Raw genomic sequence first — 20997 nt, forward strand, 5'->3', positions numbered from 1 at the left:
GCCTCTACTCACTGCTTGGGCTCTGTTACCACTCCTCTTGAGTAGGGTTGGACTCTGTTCCACTCTGGAGTTTTCCCACGGGGAGATACGTTGAGCAGGTGTGGGTATACTTATTGCCCCCCAGCTCGGGGCCTGTACGGGGTTTACCCCGGTGGATGAGAGGATAGCCTCCCTCAACCTGCAGGTAGGTGCTTATGCACCAAACAGCAGTGCAGAGTACCCACCCTTTTTGGAGTCCTTAGAGAGAGTGTTGGCGAGCGCCCCCTCTGGCGACTCCATCATTCTGCTGGGGGGACTTCAATGCCCACGTGGGCAATGACAATGGGAAATGGAAAGGCGTGATTGAGAATAACACCACTCGAGTTCTGATCCCCCGTTCTGTTACTGAACTTCCGTGCTCATCACAGATTGTCCATAACACAATGTTCTGGCAGGAGGGTGTTCACATGTCCACCTGGCACCAGGACACCCTAAGTTGCAGTTCGATGATCGACTTTGTGGTCGTGTCATCGGATCTGGCTTCGATGGTGGGGGAAGATGCCGGTCCGACGTGGCAGGCCCAAATATATTGTGAGGGTCTGCTGGGAACAGCTGGCAGTTTCCCCTGTTAGAAGGAATTTCAACTCCCACCTCCAAAATAACTCATGTTCCGTGCGAGGTGGGGGACATTTAGTCTGAGTGGACGATGTTCCCCGCCTCCATTGCTGAGGCAGCCAACCGGAGCTGTGGCCATAAGGTGGTTGGTGCCTGTCATGGCGGCAAACCCCGAAAACTCGGGTGAAGAGAGGGGCGGAGCTGTCAACTGATCTCCACCTGGTGGTGAGTTGGCTCCGATGGTGGGGGAAGATGCCAGTCCAACGTGGCAGGCACAAACGTACAGTATTGTGAGGGTCTGCTGGGAATGGCTGGCGGTTTCCCCTGTCAGAAGGAATTTCAACTCCCACCTCCACGAATTTCCCATAAGGATGAAGTTCAAGTATCTTGGGGTCTTGTTCACGAGTGAGGGAAGAATGGAGTGGGAGATCGACAGACGCATCGGTGTAGCGTTTGCAGTAATGTGGACTTTATATCGATCCGTTGTGGTAAAGAGGGTGCTAAGTCGAAAGGCAAAGCTCTCAATTTACCAGTTGGATTAACCTTCCTCCCCTCACCTATGGGCACGAGCAATGGGTCGTGACCGAAAGAACAAGATCCTGGATACAAGCGGCTGAAATTAGTTTCCTCCGCATGGTGTCTGCGCTCTCCCTTAGAGAGAGGATGAGAAACTCGGTCATCCGGGAGGGGCTTAATGTCGAGGCGCTGCTCCTCTGCATTGAGAGGAGCCAGATAAGGTAGCTGGGGCATCTGATCTGGATGCCTCCCATACGCCTCCCTGGTGAGGTGTTCCAGGCATGTCCCACCGAAAAGAGATCCCGAGGACGACCTAGGAAACGCTAGAGAGACTGTCTCTCGGCTGGCTTGGGAACACATCTGGATCCCTCCGCAAGAGCTGGAAGAAGTGGCTGGGGAATTATCATGAATATATTTATTATGGACTTGCAACAAAGTATCATCCTTGCTTCGAAGAGTCTTGTTCACAGGGCAAGCTCTTACACACAGACGCAACAATATCTTCCTAGAAGTGGCCAAGGACAACTCCATCAGAACCAAAGAATGTGTCAAATCATCATCAAAGAATGTGCCTTTGTGGATTTCATCTGCTCACCCCTCCTTTTGACCTTGTGTGTTTTCTAATTTAAAAAAAAAAAAAAAAAAAAAAAAAAAAAAAGGTATGTGAGAGGCTGGTCCAGAACGTGTTTGGAGACTGTAACTGGCCTGTGTCTCACTTCCTCCTGAACAGAAGAAAGACGACTTCTTGTCTGTTATTTGTGCAATTATTCCATCAAGTTAGATGATAAATCCAACATTTTCTTGGTCCTTCGAGCCGGATTCTAAGATACCTGAGGATCCCAGCTTCAGAGTCGACCTCCAGGAAGACCGTAGCCACGCCAACACGGACCCGTTAAGGGACTGGTCCTCGAACTCTCTAACTGGGATCTGAGGGTTGACGGAAATACAACTGACAAGAAGACGTCTTGGAAATAACAACTTTCTTACGAGGTATAAAAAGAGTGATTGTCATCTGCGAAAAGGTGCATCGCAGTCTACACAAAGTAACGTGTAAGAGTTACAGTTAAATTCCGTGTAATGATGGCGGACTCGTCTGTATAGGTTATAGTTAAATTCTGTGAAAGGTAACGAGGGCAAACTCATCTGTACATTAAAAGGTAATAAGGGCGAACTTTTGTGCACTTAAATTCCTTGGAAATAAACGAGGTCGGACTCGTGTACGTACTTAAATTCCGAGTTAAATTAAATACAGTCTGTATAAAATAACATCTAATAAAACTGCAGTATAAATTGTGTATGATTGTGTAAACAAGTTAGGGTTAGGGTTTGAGAGACAGGATAGGAAGTGGCAACTTGTTTGGAAGGAAAGGCAAGATTCCTCCATCCTTCTGGGTAGAAGCCTGAGGAATACCAAGCAAGAGTATTTAACAGTCACCTTGTATCATCCAAAAACTCCAACCGGAGTACACACTAAGTGTAGTGTGTTGGCTCCAAATTCGCAAAATGGGGAAAAATATTGGTAAACAAAAGGAATGGGACAACTTAACTTGAAAGGATTGGAAATTTGTCAAAGCACAAAGCAAAGATAAGCTAAAAATATTGTGATTAATGGATTAAAAATAATAATACAACTACGCAGGCCAGTGTAATTTGCAAAAATAATTCAGTTGAAAAATGACATAGATTGTAGAAATAAAGGTGACCTTACTAAAATGACTTAAGATGGGTATGATGATACCTAATAGTGGTTACAAGAGAGGAAGGAGTCAGAAAAAGGAAAGAACAAGATAATGAATAGAGAAAACCAACCCCCCCCCCTACCCTGACATACACCACCACACAGAATGACTTGATCAAATGGAACTGACTTGAAATGTTCGAAAAGACTGGGAGGACTACGATCTCCAAATATCTCCAGACTGCTGCAGAAATTACCAACTTATCACCAAGTCAAGGTGACTTGTACCCAATGATCCAAGGCACCAACCCTGACATACAAAATAGCACCGACCTGACTATTTTACTCTATAGGACTTGGACTATGGGCGATGTTTAAAAAAAAAACAAATGCGATGGAAGATAACACTTCACACAAAGCCGAGATGAATCAATATGTTGAAGATATGGAAAATTGGAAAATTCAGAGGGCAACCCAGCGTTTTAGACATACAGCAAATTACACTAAAATAGGATGAGAAAAACAAAAGATGATGAGCCTTTTGAGGAATACAGAGTGAGGATGACAACTGTATTCAAGATTTACAGTGGCCAGCAGGAAGATGGAGAATAGGCCATTTCAACAGCGGTTGACGTGCTCTCCATGCAGGTTCAATAGACACAATTTACAGCTCTGTTAACAAACATTACATTGGCCTGATTACTGGCACATTGGAGGAATATGTTAATCATGCCCTCCATGCAGAGAAAATTCTGAAAGATAAAAAGAAACAGACAAGCTACAATTTTTATGGGAAACTGCTACAGCAAGGAGAACATTTGCGAACATAGGATAAAATGAATGAATGAAGACTTTCTTAATGTAACAATGTGGTACCACAAAAGAAAAAAAATCCAGGCCCAAATTTTCACTGCGCAAAACAAACTCAACAAATACACTCCCGAAAAAAGAACAAAAAATAACAGTTGATTACCTGCACACAGATAATCTGGGGACGGCAGCCACAAGGGTCAGACTCCAACAGGCCTAGAAATACGTCAACAGACGCTTAGTATTGCCTGGTGTCACTGTTTAAACCATATGACACACACTCGGAGTGGTTGTGAGGTTTTGTCAAAAGAGACCAAACACCAACTAATTGGAAACTAGACAAGGAAAATTTGAAAAGTACAGGTTTGTGCAGGCTGTCACCTTCATCAAAAGTAACGCGGTATCAACTCTTACATCTTAACAGAGGAAGAGGAAATGTTTTTAAAAGGCCTCTCAAATGTGGGACTCATTAGGGGAGCGCAACCTGTACAAATTAGACCTAAAACAGAATATAGACCATGGATGACACAATATACATTATAATCCATGTATTCGACTGCATAAAGCCAGTTATTGAGTCATTAGTTACTGCAGGGGTAATAATTGAATGTCCATACTCTCCCTGCAACATGCCTATTTTTCCAGTAAAAAAAAAAAAAAAGAAAGGCACCCCCATCAGGAGGTTGGAGAACGGTTCAAGACCTACAAGCAGTAAATGCTGCTGTTAACACAGCGAGCACCTTGTGTCCCAGACAAACATCCACATTGCTGAATTTATTAAGACCAGATGCAAAAGTTTTTATGGTGTTTTGCTTGCATAACCCCACAAGTAAACTTGCAAAAGTGATACAATAGCATTGTTAAAACATTTAGCAAGAAGGGACACAAGGATTGCAAGAACAAATTGCAAATTTGTAAACAACAAGTTAAGAATTTAGGACACAACCTTTGCGTAGAAAGAACAATTTTAGATGATAGAATAAAATAGTTATACTTAATGCACCAAAACACAAAAATTATGCAACATTAACTGCGCTTTTGTCCAAATTAATGTATGAGGAAGACCTCAAAATTGCATCATTTTTAAAATGGACAGAAGAATCAGAAAAAGCTTTCTGTGAGATAAAGAAGGAACTAGTGTCAGATTATAGCAAATCCTTTATGCATATACTAGATTGTAAAGGTCATTTTATGACCTCAGATTTAGTGCAACAGCAGTTATTGTGACATCTATTGCTGTAGAAAAAAGTTCAACCACAGTTTTGTTCCATCCTCTGATTCTAAGAGTACCACATGCAGTCCCTGGAATGCGTATCGAGACAAACAAGCGACATTGAACCCAGCAACAATTTTTACCACGTCACGAGTAAGTCATGAGGATGGTGCAAAACATGATTGTCCAAAGTTAGCAGAAATATGTGCCAAAAGTAGAAGTGGCCTGAGAGATCAGCATTTAGAAGAAGAGAAGTGCTATTTGTAGATGGCTCATCTATGAAAATCCATGGTATAGACAGCCAATATGTATTTGTGACAGTGCATGTTTTTGCACGGCACTGGAAGGAAAAAAAAAACAGGGATGAATTCATCCACAGCCAAAGTAACACATGCAAAATTGTTAGGTGATTTACTTAATGCAATGCAAATGCTAAAAGACTGTTACTGTATGCAAATGCCTCACACATACATCACACAAAGATATGATTTCATTGGGAATTGCTTTCGCTGATGGAATACTAAAAGAAGCTGTATATATATATAAAGCTGTATATATATATATATAGCTGTGTATATATATATATATATATATATATATATATATGTATATATATATACACACACTTTGTGACAGTTTCGAGGTTAAAAGGGAGTGAGTGCTGAGTTAAACACTAAATTAGATGTGAAAATTGGTTTCAAATTGCAACAGGCATTTGAAAATAATAATTGGGTTCTCATGGTAGAAAAAAGGCGTCACAGTGACGCAGCTGTAAGGCTTTGGTCTCAGTTCTGAGGACGGCTTTAGTCCCAGCTCCTCCTGTATGGAAGTGCATGTTCCCCCAACACCTTTGTTGGTTTCCTTGGAGCACTCCAGTTCCCTCCTGCGTGCAACATTGATTGAACACTCCAGAGTGTCCCTGGGTGTGATTGTGAGTGCGACTGTCGTCTGTCTCGATGTGCCTGCGATTGGCTGGTGGCCAGTTCAGGGTGTACCCTGCCTCCTGCCTGATGACAGCTGGGATAGGCTCCGGCATTCCCGCAACCCTTATGAGGATAACCGGCAAAGAAAATTGAATTTATGAGAGGAATGGTACCTGATAATGAAGAAACAAAATGGGATTCTGTGTATACACTAACTTCTTTTGAAAAACAAAAAAAAAACAACATTGTTTTCTAATGATGTACATCAAAATTATAGGAACCCCAAACAAATTTTTTCAGTATTGATGTGTAAAACCATTTTTGTGATTAAGAATTCATTTAGTCATTGTCACATACAGACATCTGATGGTGATGCAGAGGTAACAGTCTTTGATAAATTGAAAAAAAAAATGTAACAGGTTAATGTGCTTCAATAACTTCATTATTGCCATTTGTCTGTCCATCCTATCGCTGTGTATGAATTAACATCTACTGTACATGCAGTTTTACCCTTGCTCGCATGCTCTCATTGTGAAACTTAACACTGTTATGTCACCCACGAACGAACAGGTGGCGGAGATGTAGCCTTTAATGGTGTAGAATGACAGTGACGACGATGATGATTTTCTAGTCTCTGTGTGCGTGTATTTGTTTTCATAAAAATGTATTCGTTAAAAGAAGTTGCTAAATGATGTAAGAATTTGTGCAAATACATAATAAACACGAGGGAAATGTTAGTTATAATTATTGTTAATATATTTATTATGGACTTGCAACAAAGCCAAAGTATTATCCTTGCTTCGAAGAGTCTTGTTCACGGGATGAGCTCCTACACAAAGATGCAACAGTATCTTCCAAGAAGTGGCAAAGTACAACTCCATCATAACCAAAGAATGTGCCACATCATCATCAAAGAATGTGCCTTTGTGCATTTCATCTGCTCACCCCTCCTTTTGACCTTGTGTGTTGTCAAAAAAAAAAAAAAAAAAAAAAAAAAGAGTACGTAAGAGGCTGGTTCATAACATGTTTGGAGACTGTAACTGGCCTGTCTCTCACGTCCTCCTGATAAGAAGAAAGACGACTTCTTGTCTGTTATTTTTGCAATTATTCCAGCAAGTTTGGTGATAAACCTAACGTCTATGTAGACCAACTTGTTCCTGTCTTCAAAAAGATCTTCAACAGGTCTCTAGAAATGTGTGAAGAACCAACCAGCTTGAAACGCTCCACCATCATATTGGTTCCCAAAAAATCAGCAGTCGCAGGTCTTAATGATTTCAGGCCTGTTGCCATGAGATCTGTGGTCATGAAGTCCTTTGAATGCCTTGTGCTGGACCACTTCAAGAGCGTCACATGTCCCCAGCTGGACCCACTGCAGTTTGGCTATCAAGCTAACAGTTCTGGGGATGATGCCGTCAACATGGGTCTCCACTTCATCCTATAACATCTCGAAAGCGAGGGAACCTATGTGAGTATCCTGTTCGTGGACTTCAGCTCTGCATTTAACACTATTATCCCTAAACCCCTCTCCTCCAAACTTCTCTTGCTCAGCGTCTCGCCTGCCATCTCCCAGTGGATCTACAACTTCCCGATGTTCAGGACACAGCAGGTGAGGCTGGGGGACACCAAACGGGTAAGGAAACCGGGTACAAGTGTAACATAATGTGGGGCGTTGACGCACTCTTAAAGGTCTAGTGTCATTCCTACAAATATTGTACAATAGATATTGAAATGAAAAATACATAAGATTATTCACTTCTATGTCTACATGGAAAAATAAGAGCGGAGAGCATGTCATCCATGCGCAAAGTTGCAGAAGTCTCATTCGACATCCAAGTGGTCGCCATATTTGCTGCATTTACTGTCCATGACGTCACGCCAGACAGTCGCCATTGAAAACATGCTGTGGCCCCTACTGTAGGACACGCCCCTTCAGACATGAAAGCTCTTTTCGAAGAAAACATCTCACAACTGAGTGAAGTGTCCGGGGCAATATTACCCTTTTGTTTCGAGCCATATTTAGATGACATGCGGATCACGGCCAAACCACCTCCTCGCCCTATCCACCTCCGCGCAGCGGTGATAAACGCCCACTTCGGCGGCAGACATGAGCGACGAGCCACCCCGGCCGACAAGGCCGGTGGCAGGCTCGGCCTTGTCAACAAGGCTGCGGCTGGTCGTGTTCCACAAGGTCTGCGGAGGCCGTCCTTCAGCGGTTGCTGCATGGAAGCCTTCTGATGCGCACATCAACACATTTAGCAACCCTGATTTATGGATTACGCCCCCCCAACTATTGTTTTTTTTTTTTTTTTTTTTTTTTAGTAGCTGTATACACACCTACCTGTTATTTGGAACCCACAAAGCTCTCATCCTTTGGACCCATGCAATCCATTTTTCACGACGCACCAGGTCTCTTGCACACTTATGAAGGGTAAATCCATCCTCCCGAGTGTTCAAGCAATGTCCAGCAATGCAACGAGCCAGCAGTTTGACTAACACGAAGGAACAACGAGCTACCTATCTGGAGGCAAAACTAAAAGAAACAAATGAGTCCACTTGAGGGCGGTCCTGCCATGTACTTCACTTCCCGCTTACTCTCGAAAACAAATCCCTCGAGAGAGGCAGGAGTTACAAAAATTTCTATTTGTCAAAATCATGTTTTGTGGTGAAAAAAATACATGGGTCAGTGTCGGCTGCTGTTTTTTCATTAATCACGTACTAAAAATCATCCATTTCATGACAGTGGCACTTGAACTGTTTAAATGATGAAGACTTTGCATCTTGCACATCTGTGACTCTTATAGGGAATTGTTCCTGTTAACTGAATGTCTCCTGTTCTTTGTTGTTAGTTTTTTTGTTCTTTGTTCTGAATGTCATACCAGGGTGGTGCCGATTGCCGGAGACAAATTCCTTGTGTGTTGTTACAAACTTGGCCAATAAATTTGATTCTGATGAAATGAACACCCTCATTTCCTTTTCATCGTCCTTGTAATGGCATCAGATTTTTGTGAAGAATGTCTTCGTAGATTTGCGTAGTCATCCTTCCTTCAATAATTTGAATTTTACTTGAACCATTTGGTGAAAAACAGTCCCACACCATCCAACCTTCACTTTTGGTGTGTTTTTTTTGAGTGATGTGCAGTGCCAACAGGGGAGTCTGCAAAAGACCCGAGACTGGGATGGGGATTTATCTAACAATGATACAAAACATAAATCCAAAACTACAATGGAATGGTTCACAAATAAACTTATCAAGGTGTTAGAATGGTCAAGTCAAAGTCAAGACCTGAATCCAATCGAGAATCTGTGGGCAGATCTGAAGACTGCTGTTCACAAACGCTCTCCATCCCACCTCAATGAGCGCGAGCTGTTTTGCAAGGAAGAATGGGCAAGAATTTTAGTCTCTCGATGTACAAAACTGATGGACATACCCCAAGCGACTTCCAGCTGTAATTGCAGCAAAAGGTGGCGCTACAAAGTATTAATGCAAGGGGGCCGAATAATATTGCACGCCCCACTTTTCAGGTTTTTGTTGAAAAAGGATAAATTATCCAATAAATTTTGTTCCACTTCACGATTGTGTCCCACTTGTTGTTGATCTTTGACAAAAAATCTTTGTGTGAAGCCTGAAATGTGGCGAAAGGTCAGAAAGTTCAAGGGGGCCGAATACTTCCACAACGCACTGTAAGTGGCTTGTCTTGTATTTCATCAAATAAATGAGCTTTGACACCCCCAGCAATCGGGTCTTACTTGTTGAGCATGCAGACAGGCAATGAGGGTGGAGTTCATTACTCAATGTTTTCCTTGTAAGAGTACCTGCTAATTCCATTTTTTTCAAGCTCTCCACAGGTGGCTTTTGGAGAAGTCTTCTGATTATTTTTTTTTGCTCCCCTCTGTCAGAAATCTCATGAGGAGCAACTGATCAAGTAAAATTTATGGTGGTATGATTAGATTTCCACTTACATTACAGCTCCAACTGTGCTCACTGGAACATTGAGATGCTTAGATATTCCCCCTACAATTTGTCTGCAAAGGAAGATCTTGAGACGCCTCTCTGCTCTATCGCATAATTAAATGTATTTTAACTGACACCTTGGCTACGAAACCTTTTTGTTTTGGCCATTAGGACTGAACCATCTAATATTTATTTGCACTGACGAGGCCTCGATTGCTGTTTGATTATTGATAGATTTTATGGGTTGACTTTGCGTTTAATGCCTTTTTACACTCCCCTTTTTTAAGTGTTCAATACTTTTTCCCTATGTCATCACACATTTTTACACACAAGACAACACGCACCAAAACACCATCAGACTTTATGGCATAACTTTGGTCTTTGCATGATGGTCAAATACGCAAAAAGGTTCATGGAATGCTGCCTTTATATACATATATATATTTAAAAAAATCATACGCATTATTTGTGTATTTAATTCAAATACACTGTAGTTCATTGAGATCTTATTTTCAAGGGATTCCTTTCAACTTACAGATACAGTCATTTCTAATGTACAAAAGTAAGTAATTAAGGCAAATCAGAATCATACATACTGATATACACACACACACACACACTGCTCCCCTAAGATGATACTCCAACTAATTAGCCAATATTTCATATCACATATAAAGGTTATTATTCCATCATATACTGTACACAGCATCACGGCACAATTTTTGAAATTTTATAAATAACTATTTTAATCTTTGAAGCATTATTGCAATGCGTTGATTTTAGTGAGGTTAATACACTGTCACAGACTTGAATGGGATTTTACCAATAATTGTTTAAAGCACCTTAGTACAATATAATTATGCCAACAACGAAATAATCATGAAAATCTTATCTATGGAATCATGAATGGAAGGGGCCAGTACTGGTTCTGAGTGGGCTTGACCACCACCTAAAAACGCTTAATGTTGGACCTTGGATTATGGAAGGTAATATTGATTCTTTTTTTCTGTGAACAACAACATATTTTCCTTATTTCACAAAAATAATTAGAAACTATTGTGGTTGTAACTTTTAAGAACAGCTTTAAGTCAATCGCACATGCCCATTCATACAAACCTTGTAGAAGCACCGTTGTCCACCCTGCCTGCAGCCGGCCATGGTTTCCCACTGCTTGATTTGCAAAACCAGGGATTCATAAACCACTTGGCAAGGTATTCCAAAATACCTGGAAAGAATAAAGCAACGAGTGTTATTGAATGATGACTAATTTCATTTACAGGTGCCAGACACCCTACCCATTAGCCCAGTGACGTCCTGTTTTTAGCGGGGTGGCCAAACAGGTCCAAGGGTAGTTTATAGAGGACTGAATTCCATCTCTCAAAAGGATGTGTGTGGGTTGTGTCCTGATGACCTTAGGATCCAGGTTATGGGGCTTTATGTGCCTAGTCTGGTCACTCATGGCAATCACCACCTGTGGGAAGGGCTGAGAGGGTCAAGAGCATAGTAAGCTGGATGGCTGCCAAAGTGGGGACTTTGGTAGTCCAATCCTCAACTACAGAAGATGGCTCTAAGTTCATAGAATGTTAACTCTCTGGTGAGCCGGTGTCCAAGTTTGAGTGTTTCCAACTGGAAATACACACACAGTTTGGACTTCGGTAGCAGTCCTCTTGAGAGAGTTTAGACTTTCTTCCATGCAGCATTTGCCCATGGTGAGAGGTGCAGAGCACATATATGTTTATCCCGGTGGATGAGTGGATAGTCCCCGGAGTTTGGGTATTTTTTGGAATCGTTGTGCTCGAAAGCGTTCCCACTGGGGAGTGTCCAGTTGCGATCTCCCAGTCTTCTGCCAGGGGACTTCAATGTTCACATGGTTAATGATATGAGCGCAACCTGCCCCGGACCAGAAACTAATTGGTGTTTTGTTGTTTAACTTCTGTGCTCATGACAGGTTCTCCAGAATGAACACTATGTTCAGACATAAGGGTGTCCACATATGGAGCACCAGGACACCAAACGGTGCAGTACTATGATCGACTTTGTGGTTGCGTCTTCGGACTTGTGGCAGCATGTCTTCAAAACTCAGGTGAAGGGCAGGAGCTGTCTACCAATCACCACCTGGTAGAGTGTAGGCTCTGATTGTGTGGAAGATACTGGTACAACCAGGCAGACCCAAACATATTGTGGGGGTCTGGTGGGAACATCTGGCATTGTTTCCTGTCAAAAGTTTTAAGTTGTACCGCCAACATATTTTTGCACATGTCGCGGAGGAGCTTGCAGACATTGAGTCGGCATCGACTATGTTCCTTGACTCAATTGTTGAGGTGGGTGACAAGAACTGTGGTCTGAAGGTGGTCAGTGCCTGTCATGCCAGGAATCCACTTCCCTTTGGTGGAGACCAGCATTAAGGGATGCGTTCAGGCTGAAGGAGTCCAATAAGCTTTGTTTGGCCTGTTGGACTCCAGAGCCAGCTTATTGGAATTGGCTGGCTGGTCAAGCAGAATGCAACTGTTGTGGTTTCTGAGGCAAAAACTCAAGCACTGGAGGAGTTTGGCGAGACAATGGGTAATGAATTTTGAAAGACCTCAAAAATTCTGTCAAACCATCCAATGCCTTTGGAGGGGGAAGCAGTTCACCGTCAGTATTGTGTATTAGGGGTTTGGGAAACCGGGGGTCGTGAATTCGTTTCTCACTGGTCCCCCCACTCCCCAAAAGGGATTGCGTAAGGAAGGGCATCCAGCAAAAAAACTGTGGCAAACAAATATGAGTGTCCATCTGAGATGACACGCTGTGCCGACCCCTAACGGGATAAGGCGAAACAACGTTTTTAGTTATTTCTCTGGTTTCCTCCCACATCCCAAAAACATCCATACATTGGTGACTCTAAATTGCCCTTTGGTGTGATTATGAGTGTGAATGCTTGTTTGTTTCCATTGTAACCTCTGATTGAGTGGCAACCAGTTGAGGGTGTACCCCCTCCTACCTGAAGATAGCTGGGATAGGCTCCAGCACTCATGACTCTTCTGAGGAAAAATGGCTCAGATGATGGATGGGTAAATTAATAATGAATATAGATACAAACACAGCTGTCTTCTCCTTCTTTTTCTTTCAGCTTGTCCTGTTAGGGGTTGTGACAGTCTGTCATCTTTTTCCATCTAAGCCTAGCTCCTGTATCTTCCTCTCTAACACCAATTGTCCTCATGTCTTCCTTCACAACATCCATCAACCTTCTCTTTGGTCTTCCTCTTGCTCTTTTGCCTGGCAGCTCAATCCTCAGCACCCTTCTATCAATAAACTCACTCTCTTGCCTCTGGATATGTTCAAACCATCGAGGTTTGCTCTCTCGAACCTTGTCCCCAAAACATCCAACTTTGGCTGTCCCTCAAATGAACTCATTTCTAATCCTATTCAACACGCTCACACGCTCAAGAAGGAACTTCAACATCTTCATTTCTGCTACCTCCAGCTCTGTTTCCTGTTGTCTCTACAGTGCCACCTTTTCTAATCTGTACATCATGGCCTCACCACTGTTTTATAAACTTTGCCCTTCATCCTAGCAGAAACTCTTCTGTCGCATAACACACCAGACACCTTCTGCCAGCTGTTCCAACCCGCTTGGACCCGTTTCTTCACTTCCTTACCATACTCACCATTGCTCTGGATTGTTGACCCTAAATATTTGAAGTCCTCCACCCTCGCTATCTCTTCTCCCTGTAGCCTCACTCTTCCCCCTTCACTTTTCTCATTCACGCACATGTATTCTGTTTCACTTAGGCTAATCTTCATTCCTCTCAGACCCACAAAGCCACAATGTAGCTCCTTCTGACCTTCTCTGTACTTTTCCACTAGCATCCTCGAGGCAAATAATGCATCTGTGGTATCTTTCTAGGCATGAATTACAAGACTGTTCTAGGCAGGAAACCATACTGTTGCTCGCAGATACTTACTTCTGTCCTGAGTCTAGTCTCTACTACTCTGTCCCATAACTTCATTGCGTGGCTCATCAACTTTATTGCTCTATAGTTCCCACAGCTCTGCAAATCGCCTTTGTTCTTAAAAATGGGAACGAGCACAATTTTCCTGCATTCTTCTGGCATTGTCTCGCCCGCCAGTATTCTGTTGAATAAGTTGGTCAAAAACTCCACAGCCACCTCTCCAAAATTGTTTCCATACCCCCACAGGTATGTCATCAAGACCAACTGCCTTTCCATTTTTCATCCTCTCTAGTGTCTTAACTTCCCCCTTACTAATCATTGACACTTCTTGGTCCTTCAAACTTTGCTCTTCTACTCTCCCTTCTCTCCCATTTTCTTCATTCATCAACTTCTCAAAGTATTCTTTCCATCTATTTAGCACACTACTGGCACCAGTCAATACAATTTCAATGTTTATCCTAAATCCCCCTTACCTGCTGCACATCCTTCCAATCTCTATCCTTCTGTCTGGCCAACCTGTATAGATCTTTTTATCCATCTTTCATGTCAAACCTGGTGTACATGTCAGGCATGAGGTTTTCGGCAAGTATGGTCAACGATCTTTCGGTTCCGTTGATTTTTGTCCTGGGAAACGGTGGGAAACGATTTTTCGGTTCCCATTGATAATGCTAATGGGAATCGGTTTTTATATGTACTTCAGAATAAAGCCTTAGCAGGCATGAGCATTTTGTTTTTTACGTTTAGCAACCGACATGTTTGACTAGTGTTTGAGTGACCTGGATATGAATAACTCGACCTTGCGCATGCGTAGCGCAGAAGCGGAAACCGGTGCTGTTTGTAAACCACACTGACAAAGCTGGGCGTTTTAATCCTTAAAAATAAAGGGGTTCATGTAGGTTCGTTTTATACAGATTGTTGTATTTCGTTGAGAACTTGTTTTACATTCCACATATGGGCGAATTTTATTAAAAGTAAGCCCTGAGATCTAGGAAACAGACTTTCGGTTCCGTGTTTTCTCAGGCTGGGTAACGACACGGTAACGGAACGATCGTTTCCGTGAAATGCTCATGCCTGCATGTCGTCATATGCCTCTTGTTTAGCCTGCGCCACCTCGACCTTTGCCAAACGTCGCATCTCAATGTATTCCTTCTGCCTGTCCTCAGTCCTCTCTGTGTCCCACTTCTTCTTCACCAATCTCTTTCCTTGTATGACTTCCTGTATTTTGGTGTTCAACTACCAAGTCTTGTTCTACTGTTTCCTACCAGAAGACACACCAAGTTCTCTCCGGCCTGTCTCTCTGATCACCTTCGCTGTAATAGTCCAGTCTTCCGAGAGCTCTTCCTGTCCATCTCAAGCCTGTCTCACCTCTTTCCGAAAGGCCGCACAACATTCTTCCTTTCTCAACTTCCACCACATGGTTCTCTGCTCTACCTTTGTCTTCTTAATCTTCCTACTCAACCAACAGAGTCATCCTACACACCACCATCCTATGCTGTCGAGTTACACTCTCCCCTACCACTACTTTACAGTCAGTAATCTCCTTCAGATTACATCATCTCCACAAAATATAATACACCTGCGTGTTTCTACCTCTGCTTTTGTAGGTCACTATATGCTCCTGCCTCTTCTGGAAAAAAACTCAAGCCATTTCGATCCTTTTTGCTACATCCACCACCATCTGTCCCTCAAAGTTCCTTTCCTGGATCCCGTACTTACCCATCACTTTTTCATTGCTCTTGTTTCCTTCACCAACATGTCCATTACAATTTGTACCAGTCACAACTCTCATTCTCTGTTTTGGATGGTCAGAACTACTTCATCTACTTCTTTCCAAAATTTCTCTTTCAATGTATTATCCTACCTGTGGGGCATAGCTGCTTGTCACAATTTACATAACACCCTCAATTTAAAATTTCACCATCATCACTCGATCTGATACTCTTTTCACCTCCAAAACATTCTTAGCCAGCACTTCCTTTAAAATAACGCCGATTCCATTTCTCTTCCAATCTATTCCATGGTAAAATAATTCAAACCGTGCTCCTAAACGTCTAGCCTTACTATATAGGAATTAAAATGGGAATTTATTTTTATTTTATATTTTAAAGGTTGAACAAAATGGACATTAAACGCTTGACAAGACCAAATTAAGTTGAAACTCTGAGGTTCCATTGTAAGGTCAACAGAAGGTCGCCGTAATACAATTTTAAAAGAGAAAACACAAAATTTTATTAAGAAGTGCTGAATATGGAAAATAAGCGGTTGTATTGTTATTTTTAAGTCATTATTTTAGTGTAAAGAATTAATACTGGGTGAGTTTAGCGCTTGGATATCTGTTTTTTTGTTTGTTTGTTTGTTTGTTTGTTTTTTGTCAAAGGTGACCCAAAGGTATTTGTTTTAGTATTTTATAGGCATCAGCATACAATAGAAAATTTTTCAGAACGCCTATGAGTTATTTGGACTGATTAGAACTATTTAGTCATAAAGGGATGGCAAGGTGGCGGAGCTGTAAAGCGTTGACCTCACAGTTCTGAGGACCGGGGTTCCATCCCGGCCCTACCTGTGTGCAGTTGCATGTTCTCCTTGTGCCTGTGTGGGTTTTTCTCCGGGCACTCCAGTTTCCTCCCACATACCAAAAACATGCATTAATTGGAGACTTTAAAGTGCCCCTAGGTATGATTGTGAGTGTGACTATTTGTCTCTATGTGCCCTGCGATTGGCTGGAAACCAGTTCAGGGTGTACTTCGCTTCCTGCCTGATGACAGCTGGGATTGCCTCCGGCATGCCCACGACCCTCGTGGGGATAAGCGGCACAGAAAAGGAATGGTTGGGTGTCATAACAGGAGATTTTAAAGCAAACAAAGGCTACTTTACCAAATATTAACATTGGTTTTCTCTGGTGTTGAAATACTTATTTGCAGCTGTATCAACACAAATAAATCCTTAAAAAAATCATACATTGTGATTTCTGGATTTTTCTTTTTAGATTATCTCTCACAGTGGACATGCACCTACGATGAAAATTTCCGACCCCTCCATGATTTCTACATAGGAGAGCTTGCTACTGAGCAGGGTGTTCAAATTCTTATTTTCCTTTCTCGTTCCTTTCTCCTAATCATCATGTCAACTAACTCCTGAGCTTTTCCTGTCATAGCCCCAACATTCAAAGTCCCTACACACAGCTGTAGGGTTTGTGCATTCCTCTTCTTCATCTTCCAACTAAGCAGCTTTCCTCCTGTTTTTTGTCTTCGACCTACATTATCTGAATTTCTACCTACCCCTTGCAGATTAACAGTTCCCAAGGCGGGCGTAGGAAGCCCGGGCCACGACCTAACCTTTATGGAATTCGTGTGATGAACGCTCATATATGTTTGGCACAGTTTTGCGCCGGATGCCCTTCCTGACGTGAAAGGTTATGTTAGCAACCTGCGCTAATACCCGTTTCCAGGAACTGCCTTAAATGGAGCTGTTTTTCCAGCAGGCTTCAGATTTGTGTGACTAGCCACAATGGAGTTGTTTTCAGCGGGCACCTGCCTTGACTGTCCAGTCACAACGGAGGTGTTTCTCAGCAGAATTAACGGCCTTGGGTGTCACATCAGTTAGATCCTGTTTTCTGACTTGTCCGCCAATGGCAGCTTTCCAACATTGCCTATATAATCTTTGCTCTGCTTTCACACACACATGCACACATACACTCGGTGTCAGACCACAGCTTTTGTGTCACACTGTGTGTCACAGAGCACTCTGTTCATTAACCTTCTAAGTGTTTGTCCCATTTCACGCCTCTGGAGTCCAGGTGTTGACCAAACCTGGAATTGGATGAACACGTGGAAGGGCCCCAAAAGGACCTCCTTCCAACAGACACCACCCTCTGCATTTATCCGGCCTTGGGACCGGCCGACCGCTACATTAAGTGTTGTAATTAAATACACAGAGAAGGCGGATTCGTTCTTCTAGTGAGTTTTAAAATCAATAAGTCCTGTTTTGTGTTAAGAGGCGGTATCGTTCCCTTACGGAATCTGAGATACCACAATTTCCTCGAGCCAACATCTACTTAATGTATGTGGAGTCAGGGACAGAGAGAAAATGTAAACTGTCGGGGACAGAGAGAAAAAGTAAACTGTCGGGGACAGAGAGAAGAAAGAAACCTGTCGGGGACAGAGAGAAGAAAGAAACCTGTCGGGGACAGAGACAAATCCCACCGGATACATTATACTGTGAATAGAGGTTGTTTCATTCTTTTAGAGAATCATAGAAACAGTAATTCCTGATTTTGCGGTGTAAAAGGCGGCATTGTTCTTCAGAAAAAATAAATGAATAAATGAAATAATATAATAGTACAACAATTAAAGAAATCAACTCTGCGCCAACAATTGATCACTGAAATTGCAAAAGTGACGGGGTATTTGATAGAGAAAAAGAATGGTTTGATTGACGCATCATCCCGATGATCAGAAAATTCCACTTGGTGACCAAGTAAAAAAGGCATGAAAATATGTGTGGAAGGCCTTCCTGAGCGTGAGAGAAAAAGTCATAAAAAAAGAGTTGTGTTTGAGTGAATTGAAGAATGTTTGTATGAATGACTGGCTCCTGACCTTGATGTCTGCAGCATCATTGGTCATGTTGACGAAAGAAGTGGGAAAGTGTTGTGGAGTGAAAAAGGAGATGCTTGAGAGTGATGTTAAAAAAAAAAATCAGCAGGCACCCCATGGCTAATATCAATACAGGATTCATAGAGAAGTACAGGCTAGAATGCACAAAAATAGGATTTTGTGCAAGAAAAACATGCCATTTAAAGAGATGAAAGTGGAGTTTCGGGAAAATTCCTGAAAATACGAATGTGAGCACTGAAGGTGTAAAGTTCTGGTAGGATGGTCCGGGGGCATGCTCCCCCAGGAAATTTTTGAAAAATGTGGTGCATTCTGGCTATATCTGTGAACAAAATTCAGACAAAAGTTGAAAGTAAAATTTCTAAGTCCTGACCAAAAAAAATAAAAAAATGGGCAGAAGTTGCCCAAGGGCCAAGCCCAGATTTTTTTGCCCCCATCCCCCTATCAATGGATAGCACAAAATCACATTTGTCATTAAAATATGCTTAAAATATGCCATCTTATCTCAAGACAAATGAATTAAGTGAACTATTCAGTAAAAAAATTGGCCTTCTCCCCACATTATACATATTATAGTATATATATAAAATATACCCGAAAATTTATCCTAGAATTTCTACACCGTACAGCAAAACATGTTAAAGAAGTTGATCTGTAGTAATTACTATTAACGTTTAAGTCTCAAACTTGTTATGTCGCCTTGTACTGATACACTCGACCACATTGTTCACTATCTTAGATATAGATCTAGTAATACTGATAGTATAATGAGTTGCCTTTAATATTTTGAGATATGTATGGGTGTGTGTGTGTGTGTGTGTGCTTCTCTTATATATATATATATATATATATATATATAAGAGAAGAGATGGCCTTAAAATAACTTACTAGATTAATATAACATAACTGTAAATTAAAAATAAAAACAAATACATAACTAAAATAGAAAACTAAAATTTCAAACTCAGAAATGATCATTTCTAATTTCAACTCATATTAGTAGAACATGATATAAAACGGTGTTTGACCCCACCATACCACCATGACATCCACATATTTCTTGATGGTGTCTCCCGCACATTCGGCCAGAGATCTTGGCCCTTTTGTCATAGAATGCACGATGGCTACCGATTGGCAACCAACGTTATCCAATACGTTGTTGCATTCTCCATTGCTTGATGCATATTGGATTCAATTTAACGCATTTCCCCCATTTTCCATTTTGGAGCATTGCCTATTGGACAGACACTGTGGTCGAGAAGCAATTGACAGTGATTTGGCTCCCCAATTTATGTTCCACAATACCCAATCAAGAAGCAGGGTTTGATTGGCATTACCGACACTATTAATGGATTGATAAAAGCTGGAGTGTTGTGTAAAATTCCACACTCCCAATGCAACACGGCAAATTTGCCGGTCGAAAAAAGAAACACCAGTAAATACCGAATGATCTATGATTTGCGTGCCATCAATGCGGCTGTCACTACATCCACACTACCCGTTCTTAATCCCCATTCGGCCCTTTCCCAAATTTACCCATCCCACACCCAATTCACTTTCATTGATTTGGCAAATGCCTTCTGCATCCCATTGGATCCGAGCATGCAGAAATATTTTGCGTTCACATGGAATGGCAAATGTTATTCATACACTCGTCTTCCACAAGGGTTTGCGTTATCATCCAGACTTTTTAATGCCTATTTGAAACAATTGTTGTCTCCTTTGCAGCTTCCGGATGGAGTACTGCTGGTATAATATGATGATGACATTTTGCTTGCTGCTCCTTCTGAAATAACATGAATTGATGTGATTCGCTCACTTTTGGCTCATTTGGCCACAGTTGGCTTGAAGTGTTCAAAGAGCAAGCTTCAAATTGCCCGCCCACAAGTTTCATTCTTGGGTCGGCTTATTTCACGACAGGGTATGGCCATGTCTCCTTATCACAAGGACAACATTCTACACCATCCACGGCCTAAGAACGTCAAACAAAGGCTCGCCTTTTTAGGCCTGTGTAATTACTCACGCCACCATGTGCCTGATTTCACAGAGTTAACACACTCACTGCGGGCACTTGTCAATGAACCCTCTCCATTGGACACCTGCAGCAGAAGACTCATTTATTGCTTTAAAACAGCAACTGTCCTCTGCTGCTGTGCAAACAATCCCTAACTATTCCAAAGTGTTTCACCTGGATGCGTCTAAAAAAAATCCAGCACCTTTACTCCTGTTCTTTTTCAGAAAGGGGGAGGAGGTGAACCAAATGTTTGCTTATATGCCTCCACCCCACTTGAAAAATACGAGCAAAGGCATCCAGTATGCGCAGCATTCGCATCTACCCTGGACCGACTGGTACAAAAAACATCACACATAGTTTTGCACCATCCATTGACCATCCCAACATCACGCAGCACGGTTTAATATGACACGAGCCAAGCATTTACATTGACATGAGGGCAACAAAGAAAAGTGAGTTTGCATTAACGCAACCAAACATTGTGTTCAGACATCTTCTTTTCCTTGAGGCTTGTCCCATTAGGGAAGGTATCAATATGGCTGACGGTTTGATAGAAGGAGAACCATACTGTTGCACACGACGGGTTGTGGAAGAAAATACACTCAGAAGTGATTTGTATGACACACCAGTAAGCGACCCAGAAATGACTTTGTTCACGGATGGGTGTTGCTTCAAAGACCCAGAAGGCCTACAATCGGGATTTGCAATAATTCAATGGACGGGAGACAAATTCACAACGCTCATGGCCGAAAAAT

The 20997-nt window shown here is 42.1% G+C and overlaps 1 protein-coding gene across 4 annotated transcripts in view; it reads right to left on the minus strand.

Annotated features, from left to right (window-relative positions):
• The window catches only part of LOC133493047 (uncharacterized), a 66201-nt gene that overhangs the window by 28975 nt on the left and 16229 nt on the right, over nucleotides 1-20997 (minus strand). For 2 of the 4 annotated variants that reach the window (XM_061805985.1, XM_061805984.1), the window contains exons 2-3: nucleotides 10982-11169; nucleotides 10803-10911 (exon numbers count right to left, since the gene is read on the minus strand). In XM_061805985.1, coding sequence (XP_061661969.1) covers nucleotides 10803-10911; nucleotides 10982-11169 — 297 coding nt within the window. The remainder of the gene's footprint in view (nucleotides 1-10802; nucleotides 10912-10981; nucleotides 11170-20997) is intronic. The other 2 variants (XR_009792833.1, XR_009792834.1) reach the window with 1 other exon arrangement.

Source organism: Syngnathoides biaculeatus, chromosome 19, assembly GCF_019802595.1.
Source record: "Syngnathoides biaculeatus isolate LvHL_M chromosome 19, ASM1980259v1, whole genome shotgun sequence".
In the NCBI taxonomy this organism is placed as follows: domain Eukaryota; kingdom Metazoa; phylum Chordata; class Actinopteri; order Syngnathiformes; family Syngnathidae; genus Syngnathoides; species Syngnathoides biaculeatus.